Raw genomic sequence first — 12,699 nt, forward strand, 5'->3', positions numbered from 1 at the left:
AACGCCTAAATCTGACGGTGGTTTTGGTGATAGGGACCTGACCTGAAACCACCAACTCCATACCAACCTGAGCTGGACATAAACCACTAATCTAGGAGTGAAAGGGTGTGTAACACTGCACCCATTCCCTTCGGCCATCCATCCTGTGCCCTTTTGAGCTCTAGTCTAATTCAGCTTTTGATATATAAGAACACAAAAAAAAAAACCAAACCCCGTCGTACTGGGTCAAACCAAGTATCCTGTCTGGCCAGTGGCCAGTCTGGGTCACAAGAACCCATCAGATCCCAAAAGGGTAGATTTGCTTTTTGTTATTCCCAAGCATAGCAATGGCTTTCCCTCGTCTGCCTGGCTAATAATGGTTTATGGACTTTACTTCCAGGAACTTGTTCAAACCTCTTTCACATCGCGCTGGGCTAGACAGCCGCTTGATTGTGTTGAATGAAAAAAATCTCTTCTTGTTTTTAATTTTTTTTTTCTCTTTGCTCTGTTTTGTGTCTGTCCTTCCTTTGCCTCTAAATGGCTAGTTTCCTGTCACACTCTTTTTTTTTTTTTCCCCATCTCTCCATCTTAAAGTGTGGTTCTTTTTTTTCCCCTTCTCCCTAGGTTGTCCAGCTGCTGCTGAACAGTCATCTGTGCGTGGCGCTGTTGGAAGGACAGGCCAAGGATGCGAGTGACCCCAACTACACTACCCCTCTTCACTTGGCATCCAAGAACGGACACAAGGAGATCATTCGGTGGGCTTGCCTTTGCTCTCTTTGCGCCGAGTGGGCCAGGGGACACAAATTGTTTGCAAGAGGCAAAGCACTTGGCATGTGCCCTTTAGACAAAATTTCTTTGGGACGTAGTTGCAAATATGTTCCAAACGTAATTTCTTTCCACCGTATTCTGCCATGCTAGGACATTTCTGCTGGAACCAAAGAAATACCATGGTACAAAATAATCACAACAGTAGGAAACTAAGATTAAATAAGTGATAGGTAACGCGCCTTAAATGAGAGCTTCATACCATAGAGCTATATACGTTCGCTTAACAACTGTTCCTTGTTTATTTCCTTTAAGGAACACTATGTATCAGATATGCTCACTGTCTGCAATCGTTGGTCTCATGACTTTTTTTTTAGTCTTTTTATCTCAAAAAAGATGATCTTGTGAGATGTGCACTTCATAGTGAAATATAAAAAGTGAAGGACTATAGCACTTAATTGAACCTTTATCCAAATGGTGGAATCAAGCCTTTGTTACTATTGATGATCGCTTTTCACAGTCCCACTCAGATTTTAAAATCCAAGTCCTTTCATAAGTCAGTAAAGTTATTGCATACTCTTAGCCTAGTCTTTTTTTTTTTTTCATCTTTTTTTTTAGATAAAAGCACTAAAAAATCAAATGAGACCAATGATTATAGATGGTGAGCATATCTAATTCTGCATTCCTTAAAGAAAATATACATGGAACAGCTGTTAAGCGAACATACATAGCTTTATGGTATGAGGGTCTTCATTTAAGATGCATTATCTATAACTTATATAACCTTGGTTTCCTGTTGTTGAGGACATTCTGCTTAACATGGGATGGCACCAGGTCCTGCCTGTGCAATGTGGCACATTTTCTGCAGTGACAGGTTGTCATTTCATCTTCTGAGAATACAGTGGCAGTTTGCGCGGCCCTGCATGGTGTGATGGCAAGTCCTAGTTCATATCCCATGAGACGTTTGTTTTTTTTCTATCATACTGTGGAAAGGCCCAGTTGGGGACATGGTGTGTCGCCTAGCATGCTGTGCTGTCATGTTTGCCACTTCCTCCACGCTCTTTTCAGAGTGGTACCATGGTATCCGTATCCCGTAACCTCCAAACTGAGACAGTTGACTTCCGTTCTCCTGTAGGCAGCTTCTGAAGGCCGGGATAGAGATCAACAGACAGACAAAAACGGGGACAGCGCTGCATGAGGCCGCCCTGTATGGGAAGACAGAAGTTGTACGCCTGCTGCTGGAGGTGAGTGGAAAAGCGCTCGATGGGGGAAACCCTGCCCAGAGTTGGAAATAACATTTAGGGAAACAGTCTCCTGGTTAAGCAAATATAGCAAAAGAGAGTCAAAATATCCCTTCCCCCACAACAGCTCTTCAGGCCTCACCTCTTATGCATTCCACACACTGCTCACTATAAATCTACACAGATGGAGAGATTTAACACAGGCAGGACAGTGACGTCAAAGGCTCTTCTCCCTCTGTGGTGAATAAACATAGCCTTGAAAGCAGAGGGATAGTCTGAGTAATAGGGTAAAGTGAGCTGGTCATGGTGGAGTGGGTATAGGGTGGTTAACTTCAGGTATTCTACACCAGACTGAGTAGCTCAAAAAGCAAAAGACAAACCCTGGCCTACTTGTACTTTAAAACACTAAATCCGAAATTATTATTACTCTTCACCTCCTTGTTTAACAAACACGGAACAAGTTGGTGCTTAGAGGCAGTTTGTACTTGGCTTGTGAGGGCCAAGGAATATATTTGGGATACAGATGATGCATGCAGAGGGTGTCCACACACTGATTGGCATTTGTGCCCTTGGACAGAGTGGCATCGACGTGAACGTTCGAAATACCTACAACCAGACGGCACTAGATATTGTGAACCAGTTCACCACTTCACATGCCAGCAAAGAGATCAAGCAACTTCTGCGAGGTGAGCGACGAGTGGGGCCCGAGGGCAGTAGGACTGGATCTCGTCATTACCAGATAATGCCAGCATGAAGCCCTGGGACCCGTGCAGGGTGTTAGAATAACTGCAGACGCCGCACCCGTGGCTGGCGCCGGCCGGAGGAAGCTCCTCGGGCCGTGCCCATGGCCGGTGCTGGTTAAAGCCAGCTGACCCCAGCAGATCTGTGCCTGGAAGAGCTATTTAAGTTCAGTTCTCTGATTTTAACCGCATTATCCGTCTCCTTCCCATCTTTGAAACCCCCCCCTTTTTTTTTTTCCTTTTCTTTCTGCTTTAATCTTTTTGCATTTTTCCTTCTATCTTTCTCTCTCGTTCTGTCGACGCCTTTCTCCTTTTATCACTCTTGTTCTTTTGTCTTCAGAGGCATCAGGGATTCTGCAAGTCCGAGCTCTAAAGGACTTTTGGAACGTCCACGATCCAACAGCTCTGAACATCCGAGCAGGAGACGTCATCACGGTAAGAAATTTGGCTTCACTTTCCTTTCCCCCTAGCTGGGATGAGAAGCACCGGGGGGAGGGAGCATTCCTTGCTTACTTTTTTTTTTTTTTTCTGCCTGAACCACAGCAGTTGCGGAAGGAGAAGGGTTTGTCCTGCCAGAGGCCTTCTTTGCCACAAACTGTCTTTTGTTGGTTTCCTCTGCAGGTCCTGGAACAGCACACAGACGGCCGTTGGAAGGGCCACATCCATGACACCCAGAGGGGCACCGATCGAGTTGGCTACTTCCCTCCCTCCATCGTGGAGGTCATTAGCAAACGCCTGGGTCAGTTCCCGTGAAGGAGATACCCCCCCCCCCCCCCCCGGGAAAGCAAGGGGAGGCGGAAGCTTATCCATTGCCAGAGAGTTTCCTCTTTACCAGTAAAGTTTTTAGGCCTGGAGTGCCGTCATTAGCACATAGGAACAAATACAAAGAGAGAGAACCCCCAATACAATCTTAATATATTTTATATATATATATATATTTTAAATTGTATTCTAATTATACAAAATTTAAAAAAAAAAAATTGCAATACACATAAATATCCAATACATTCATGTCTATGCTAGATTCGATAGAAATATTTACTCTTAAATCAAACGACCTTTATCGCTGAACCAGGGACCATAAAATACCCTAAAAACCAATACCATTCATACCCGTTCTTCCCAATATCACACAATCCACACCCCTAAAAACCTTTCCACTAAAGGCTGTTTAACCGAAAGCTGAAGATAACTAATAGGGTATTTTTCTTTATTCTCGCTAAACAAAACAGTGTTCCTTATGTACCCCAGTATTCCGTCAGTCTGCTGCTCCTTTGCTAGGAATTACTTCTTTTTCCTTAAAAACTGATTATATTTCACATGCACTGTGCATGTGATTCTTCTCCTTGCCTACCAAACATATTATTTAAAGCCCCAACAAAGAATTCTTCTAGCAAAGGAGCAGCAGACTGACAGTATACTGGGGTACATAAGGAACACTGTTTTGTTTAGCGAGAATTAAGAAAAACACCATATTAGTTATCTTCAGTTTTTGGTTAGACAGCCTTTAGTGGAAAGGTTTTTAGGGGTGTGGATTGTGTGATATTGGTATGAATGGTGTGTATTTATTTATTTATTTATTTAGATTCTTTTATATTCCACTTTTTTCGGCACTTCAGAGTGGATTACATTCAGGTACTGTAGGTATTTCCCTATCCCCACAGTGCCCACAATCTAAAAGTTAGTACCTGAGGCAGCGGAGGGTCTCCTGGTTCATAGCCCGCTGCTCTAACCACTAGGCTACAGTGTTCAGAAGCAGCCAGTCATCTGACTTTTCAAGAAAGAGGTTATGGGAACCATGTATTATTTCCAGAGACAGCGAGGAGGCTGTTTGTGAACCTTGCATTATTTTTTTGTGACAGCAAGGAATTTGGTTTGTTTAAGAGAGAGAACTTGCAGTTTGGTTTTAGGAAGAATTTTAATACAGAAACTCTTTTACTATCATTAACTGAAACTATCATTAACAGAAACTCATTTACTATCATTAACTGATACTGTTTTAAAAGGTTTTGATATAGGCAAAAGGTATTTTTTTAAATTCTTTTAGATTTATCTGCAGCCTTCGATACCGTCCAACATGATATTTTAATTACTTGTTTGCAAGAAATTGGAATCTCAGATATTGTTTTAAAATGGTTCACCTCTTTTTTAAATAATCGTTCTTTTCAAGTAAAAATAAAAAATTCCTTATCCACAAAAATTCCACTCCAAACAGGTGTACCTCAGGGATCAACGCTGTCTGCGACTCTTTTTAATATCTATCTGCTACCGATTTGTCATCTTCTTACAGGATTGGGTTTGAAATTTTATGTATATGCAGATGATATCCAGTTTTTAGTCCCCATAGAAAATGATTTTGATTTTACCTATAAATTAATAACTATTTATTTGAACGCTATAAAAAATTATTATCACAAATGAAATTAATTTTGAATACAGAAAAAACAGAAATAATACTCTTGGAAAGAAAATTTTCAAAATCGAATATACCAGCATTCAAATTTGAAAACATCAATCTAATTCCTACTCCATTTGCAAGAGATCTTGGAGTAATAATCGATTCTGAATTAAGTATGAAAAAGCATATTTCGATCAAATTAAGAGATGGTTATTTTAAATTGTTAATGTTAAGATTGAAACCACTACTGGAACCCTCTGATTTTAGATCTGTTCTTCAAGCTTTATTGTTTGCCAAGCTAGATTATTGTAACGTCCTGTTGCTTGGCCTACCTCAATCAACTATTAGACCTTTACAGGTATTTCACAATACAGCCGCTCAAATATTAACAGGAAAAAATAGGTTCGATCACATCACTCCCACTTTGATTGTATTACACTGGCTTCCTATTAGTTTTAGAATATTTTTCAAAGCTGTGTCTATAATACACAATATAATTTATGGAGAAAGGACAGAATGGCTAAATGCAGAATTGCGATTACATGTACCACAGAGAGACTTGAGATCGGCCAACAAAGGACTTCTGTCAATCCCGACAATTAGATCAGCACACCTTAGTCAGGTTAGAGAGAGAGCACTGTCAATAGCGGGAGCAAAACTATGGAATGCACTACCAGTTCAATTAAGGATGCAACAAGAAAAAAGCAAATTTAAGGCAGAATTAAAAACATGGCTCTTTAAAACGGCCTATACAGAAAATGAGAGACAGATAAGCGCTTAAATTTCAACAACCACAGGTGGCTTCGTTATTAAACCTTTAATCTATATGTATAATTATGGTTTTAGTATTTATTGGTTTAATATTAATGTATATATTTTATATTTTTAATAAGCTAATAGATTTTAGTTATCTCTTCTTTTAACTTTTGTTGTTTTATTTTTATAAATGATTGTAATTTCTCCATTGCATATGTGTCAAAATGTAAACCGCTTTGAAGGCCATGCTGAGACAACGGTATATAAATAATAATAAACCTTAAACCTTAAACTCAGCTCAACCTCAGGCAAGCACTTAAGAACAGTGTATAACCTTTAAAGACTGCGCTGTTTGAATGTGGTCATCTATATATTTGCGATTTATAGGAAAATTAAGTAGAGCTGCTGCTTTGTAATTTTAACAAAATAAGAAAATTATAGTGTGGATTTTATGGTGAGTGTGGACTGATGTATGTAGATTAGGAATGAGTGAAAGGGGAGTGTAAGGTGCAGCCTTGTAGCAATTTATGTTTTCATGTTTACAATGGTATTTTGATTTAATAAAGGTTGAATTTGCATGAGATTTAGAGAACAGGGTAAATTTATTTATTTTTTTGATAGCTTTAGAACAATAGAAAAACTGGCAAAAACTTTTTTTTTTAACAGGGAAGTCTCTAGTATATATATGGGTTTTTAAGGTATTTTATGGTCTCTAGTTCAGCGATAATGGTCATTTGATTTAAGAGTACATTTTTGTATCGAATCTAGTATAGACATGAATGCTTTGGATATTTATGTGTATTGAAATGTTTTTTGACATTTTGTATAATTAAAAAATATGTAACATATTAGATTGTATTGGGGTTCTCTCTTTGTATTTGTTTATATTAACTGTATGTGAGAGATATCTCTGGTAAGTAAAAAATCAAAAAGGAATACTATCAGGTCATTAGCACATACCCATTTGAGGCCAAGTCATATATTGTGGGAGCCATGGAGGACAATTTCCTCCATTTTGTATTCAGCTAAATGATTTTTTTAATGAAGTCCTTAACATTTCTTTGAGCTTTCTCTGTTGTTTTTTTTTTTTCTCTCTTTCAATAGGCACAACTCTTTCCCGCAGTGCCACCGTGCCAGCTCATCAGAGGCAGGGCCTGACAAAAACGCAGCTAGTTGGTAGCGTTGTCACTCAGGGTGCACTGGTGTCACCTGCAGACGGTCCTCACCAGCCAGGACAGACAAATGGCCAACCCAGTACAGACAGGGCAAATGATGGGCCTGAAAACATAGGTAAGGCTTTTGATGGTGAATACAAGTGACTGAAATCCACACGCTTCCTATCTGAGACCGTGACCACTGCCAGCCAGTAACCTGGACCTAGCTCTTCAGGCAGCCTAACGTTCAGATCTTGCTTTTTAGATCATTTTCATTGCTTATTCTAGCTTCTCATTTTTTTTATGTCCCTACATTTGTCTGTCCTGATCCTTTCACTGCTCATTCTCATTGTTCATCTTGTATACACTGATTAGGATAATTTTCCTATAATGTGCATAACTCGGCACGTACACACATCAGCAGGTGTGAAGGGGGAGTAGAACAAGTTTATAAAATACTGTGTATCTCCACCCTGAAAATACGCGCATACATTGCAGTATGCGCGCATTTTCTTTTTAATGCAGGGATTTTCACATTTCGAACAGCTATTTTATAAAAGTATGTGCATATAATTTAGGTGCAAAATAATTGTGACGTGCACATAGTGACCCTCCGTTTATGCGCAGCGGCAGATATTTTCTAAAGGTGGCTGATGTGTATGCGCATATCTCCCTTGTGAAAACCCTTACCTGTGTGGAATCTTCTAAGCACCAGTTCGCCAAGACCATAACCAGTTGACCCAGACCCTCCCACCAGTTGCCCTAGACCACCCCACTCCACCCCACAATTGCAGACAAAAGAGAAGTCCGATTTAATCTTTGCGACTTGATTAGCAGGCGTAAAAGTGGCATGCGTGAGTATTTGAAGACATATGCGCGTCACTCTGCTTATAAAATACACCCTTGTGCATCAGTTTTCTGACCACGTCCCGGAACGCCCTCGTTCTCCTCGCGACAGCACGGGTGCATTTGAGGCCTTCTGAAAATTTGCCTGGCCAAAGGCTGATTTTACGCATCTTTGAAAATGCACCCCCTAATGTCTGTATAAGAGTGATATTCTCATTCTTTCTTATGGGTTTTTAAATCTTCTGTATGTGCACTATTTACTGATTTTAATGTCTAATTATGTGTGTTAATTGTATTTACTTATACTGGTTTTAATCGCTATTTAGGCGTACCAGCTTTTATTTATCCATATGCCGCCTTTCATGACACTTCAAAGCAGATTAAAACAGGCCCTGTAGGTATTTCCCTGTCGCCAGAGGGCTCACAATCTAAGGGTGTGATTTACTAAGCATTTTTCCCATAGACACAGAATGGTAGAAAAATCTGAGGCCTTAAGTTTGTACCTGAGGAAATGGAGGGTGAAATGATTTGCCCAGGGTCTCAAGGCATGTCGCCAGGATTTGAACCCTGCCTTCCCTGGTTGGCAGCCTGCTGCTCTAACCACTAGGTTACTCCCCCTCCTCTCCATGCCGAGCGGTCAAAGGTGCTGTGTTCAGGTCACAGTCTCTACTGGAGGCGTGGGTTCGAATCCCACTTCCCCGTACGTACCCGGATCAGTCCAGACTGTGGGTTATGCCTCCCTTCCAGCAGATGGAGACAGAGGAAAACTTGGAGGGCACCCTCTCTTAACCTGGTGTTGCCACCTGCATCCCCTCAGTAGTTCTCTATCTCCAGCAGATGGAGGTGGTGCAAATCCTGCAGTCTTGACCTTTTCCTGGGTTTAAGGCAATTCCCCTTTAAAAAAAAAAAAAAAAAAAAGGAGAGGTTTTCTCTAATAGGAATCAAGCAAAGGAAAAAAAAAAAAAAGCAATTACAACTTTAAATCCTCCCAGGGGGGGGTCGGTAGATCTTGCGGGGCCGTCCCCCCTGGTAGCAGGTGAAGGAGCTGGGGTTGGCTATCCTGCGCGGCTCCAGGCAGGTAAGACGCCGGAGTTAGACACTGGTGGTCCGGCCCCTCTTCTCCCGCGGTTCAGCCCGACAAAAAAAAAAAGTTTTAACATTTCGCCGAAAGCAGCCTGTCACTTTCTTTTTTCACCGGCTGCTTGCTGCTTCGCTCCGGGCGCAGCTCAGGCGCGTTTTAGAGTTTTGAAGCTCCCTGCCATTTCCCTCTCTACCGCATGGCATTTTGTCTCTTCTCTCACGTTTGCAGATATGCCGCGGCCATCTTCCTGCACTGCCTGCGGGGAGTCTTTGTCTAGACTCTCCCGGGCAGGCCTTTGCTTGCGGTGCATTTCAGGTGGGGAGGGCAGTTCTCTTTTGCAGCCGGGAAGCGTTTCTAAATCCCGAGGCGCAGCAAAAAGGCCAGCACCTCGGGAAGCTCGGGCCGATCCGTTCCCCCTCAGCGCGGGAATGGCCATTTTGAATACTCTGGCGGAGACTCAGTCCAGAGCCATGGGGACAGGAGAGCTTCCGCCTGATCTTTCCCCGGTTTCTGTCTCTCCTGGGGATCAATCAGATCCAGACCAGGATGATTTTGATGATGTGGGAAGGGGCAGGCTCTCATACTTTTTCATTGGATTTTGTGCTGCTTATGCACAAAGCCTTTTTGGCTTCTCAGCCCTCACAGAGTACGGTTTCCACTTTGAGCTGTCCCTCTGGACCACCCTGCAAAGTAGCCAAACGTCTGGACGCTCCGGCTTCCCTGCGGGTCACTAAATTGCGGGGTACTTCTATGGCTGCTGACTCTGTCATTCCAGATGCTACAGACACTGCAGCTCCTGATCCTGATCCGGGCGGCGCAGGCTCAGAGGAAGACCTGGGAAAACAGGTTCCCTTAGATGGGGATGATCCGAAGGTGGTCCAACTATTTCATAGAGAGGTGTTGGAGCCTCTGATCCCCTCCGTGCTGTTGGAGCTTGGGGTGGACCTCCCTCAGCATCCTCTTCCAAAGGATTCTGTGGACCCGGTCCTGGCCGGACTAAGGGCTCCCACCAAGGCTTTTCCTCTTCATCCCATGCTCCAGCAGCTAATGACCCGGGAGTGGATGTTCCAGATGCCGGCTTGAGAGTAGGTCGGGCTATGGATAAGCTGTACCCTTTGGTGGAAGAGTCGCTGGATCTGCTGTCATCTCCAAAAGCAGACACATCAGTTTCGGCTGTCACCAAGCGGATCACAATCCTTGTTGCTGGTGCTGCGGCACTCAAGGATCTTCAAGATAGAAAACTGGAAGTACTCCTCAAGCGTATCTTTGAGGTGTCCGCCCTGGGCGTTCGAGCAGCAGTGTGCAGTAGCTGTATGCTCCGGGTGAGTCTCTACTGGGTCCAGCAATTGTTAACGTCCAGAGATCTCCCTCTGGGCGAATCAGAGCAGGCAGAATGTTTGGAAGCAGCGATAGCATATGGGGCGGATGTTCTATATGATCTTCTTTGTACTTCTTCTATGTCGTCCGCAGTTTCGGCACGGAGGCTCCTTTGGCTGTGTAACTGGTCAGCAGATGTATCATCTAAGGCTCAGTTGGGTGCGTTGCCATTTAGGGATAAATTTCTCTTCGGTGATGACTTGGAGCAGTTAATTAAATCCTTAGATGAGAACAGAGTCCATAAACTCCTGGAAGACAGACCAAAACCTTCTAGAGGTTTTCCTTCCACCCGATCATGTTTCCGTGGACAGCGTAGATTTCATCAGGGCAGACCTCAGCTGGTAGGTCAAAGGCAACCATCGACTAGGCCACAATCCTGGTCTTCTTCCTTTCAAGGGCGTAGAACCACTCATGACGGAGGCAATGCTCCGGCCGTTGGCTTCAAGACTTCTCAATGAGATACAGCTGGCCCATACCTCGATTCCTCGAGTGGGGGGGGGGGGGGGGGTGGTTATCCCACTTCTACGCGGAATGGGCCAGAATAACCTCCGACCAGTGGGTTCTAAGCATCATAGAACACGGCTACGCTTTGGAATTTGCACAGCTTTGTGGTACACACGCAAAGGTCCAGATCGTCTGACAGACCCTAGACCGTCTGCTGTCCCTCGCCACCATAAAACCTATCCCCCAGGTCGAATGGAAGACAGGTCGGTACTCCATCTATTTTGTGGTCCCAAAAAAGGAGGGTTCCTTCCGCCCTAGACCTGAAGAAGGTAAACAAGGCTCTCAAGATACCGCACTTCCGAATGGAAACTCTACGTGCCGTTATCGCAGCGGAGCGCAAAGGCGAGTTCTTGGCATCCCTGGATCTGATGGAAGCCTACTTACATATACCTATCCGTGAAGACCATCACAAAGTTCTTCGCTTCATGATCCTAGGCAGGCATTTCCAGTTTTGCGCTCTACCGTTTGGTCTGGCCATGGCTCCTCGCACATTCACCAAAGTGATGGTTGTGTTGGCAGCAGCTCTGCGAAGACAAGGTCTCCTCATTCATCCCTACTTGGACGACTGGTTCATCAGGGCGAAGTCGAGGGACCTCTGCATGGAAGCAATCAGGAAGGTGGTCGGTCTCCTGGAGTGTCTTGGTTGGGTGGTCAATCAATCCAAAAGCAACCTTATCCCATCTCAGTCGATGGACTTCCTAGGAACCCGGTTCGATATCAAAGTAGGCAAGGTATTTCTTCCACCAGACTGGATAACCAAATTGACGGGACAGATTCGACGCTTGTCACTCCCACTCCCCAAATCCTGGGACTATCTACAGGTCCTTGGAACCATGGCATCCACCTTAGAGTTGGTTCCCTGGACTTTTGCTCATATGAAATTGTTACAACGAGCATTGCTTTTCCGTTGGGACCCCCAAGTCGAAGGAATTCCAGTTCCCTCTACCGCTTACCGATCCCGCAAGATCCAGTCTTGGATGGTGGCTTTGCCCGCACAATCTGATGCGCAGCACAGATCTTGAAGTCCCGGCTTGGACAGTCGTGACCACAGATGCCAGTCTCTCCGACTAAGGGGCGGTCTGTCAGTCCCACTCAGTCCAAGGCTGATGGTCTGCGGAGGAATCGAGCTAGTTGATCAATCGCCTGGAGACCAGGGCAGTTCGGTTAGCTCTGAAGCACTTCCTTCCCGTGTTACGCAATCAGGCAGTTCGGGTTCTGTCCGACAATGCGACAACTGTAGCTTACATCAACCGTCAAAGCGGCACCAAGAGCCAAGCCGTAGCCGAAGAAGCAGAGCAGCTCATGGTTTGGATGGAAAAACATCTTGCTCTTCTTGCAGTGTCTCACATCGCCAGGACAGACAACATCCAGGCGGATTTCCTGAGTCGACAGTGCATAGATCCAGGGGAGTGGGAACTTTCCGACAAAGCGATGTGTCTTACTTCTCGCCAGTGGTGATGGCGACGCAAGGCAATGCCAAAGCTCCTTGCTTTTTCAGCTGCAGAAGGGATCACTGAGCAGAGGGAGTCGATGCGCTAGTGCTTTCTTGGCCGACCATGGTACTCCTGTATGTGTTTCTTCCTTGGCCTCTGGTGGGCAAAGTTCTCCGCAGGATAGAGGTTCATCCAGGGAGCGTGATATTAGTCGCTCCGGAATGGCCACGGCGCCCGTGGTTTGCGGATCTAGTCAATTTGGCGGTGGATGGGCCCCTGAGGTTCGGCCGTCTTCCAAATCTGCTACGTCAGGGTCCTATATTTTTCGACCAGGCAGATCGCTTTTGTCTAGCGGCTTGGCTTTTGAGAGGAGACGGTTAAGGAAGAAAGGCTATTCGGAAGAAGTAATTACCACCCTACTACAA

The 12,699-nt window shown here is 44.3% G+C and overlaps 1 protein-coding gene across 2 annotated transcripts in view; it reads left to right on the top strand.

The window, feature by feature from the left end:
* Nucleotides 1-12,699, top strand: part of CASKIN2 (CASK interacting protein 2) — a 126,961-nt gene that overhangs the window by 63,787 nt on the left and 50,475 nt on the right. For both annotated transcript variants that reach the window (XM_029600522.1, XM_029600521.1), the window contains exons 7-12: nt 604-734; nt 1,880-1,988; nt 2,563-2,671; nt 3,066-3,160; nt 3,347-3,464; nt 6,984-7,169. In XM_029600522.1, the coding sequence (XP_029456382.1) occupies nt 604-734; nt 1,880-1,988; nt 2,563-2,671; nt 3,066-3,160; nt 3,347-3,464; nt 6,984-7,169 (748 nt within the window). The remainder of the gene's footprint in view (nt 1-603; nt 735-1,879; nt 1,989-2,562; nt 2,672-3,065; nt 3,161-3,346; nt 3,465-6,983; nt 7,170-12,699) is intronic.

The sequence above is a fragment of the Rhinatrema bivittatum genome, chromosome 4 (genome assembly GCF_901001135.1).
Source record: "Rhinatrema bivittatum chromosome 4, aRhiBiv1.1, whole genome shotgun sequence".
Classification (NCBI taxonomy): domain Eukaryota; kingdom Metazoa; phylum Chordata; class Amphibia; order Gymnophiona; family Rhinatrematidae; genus Rhinatrema; species Rhinatrema bivittatum.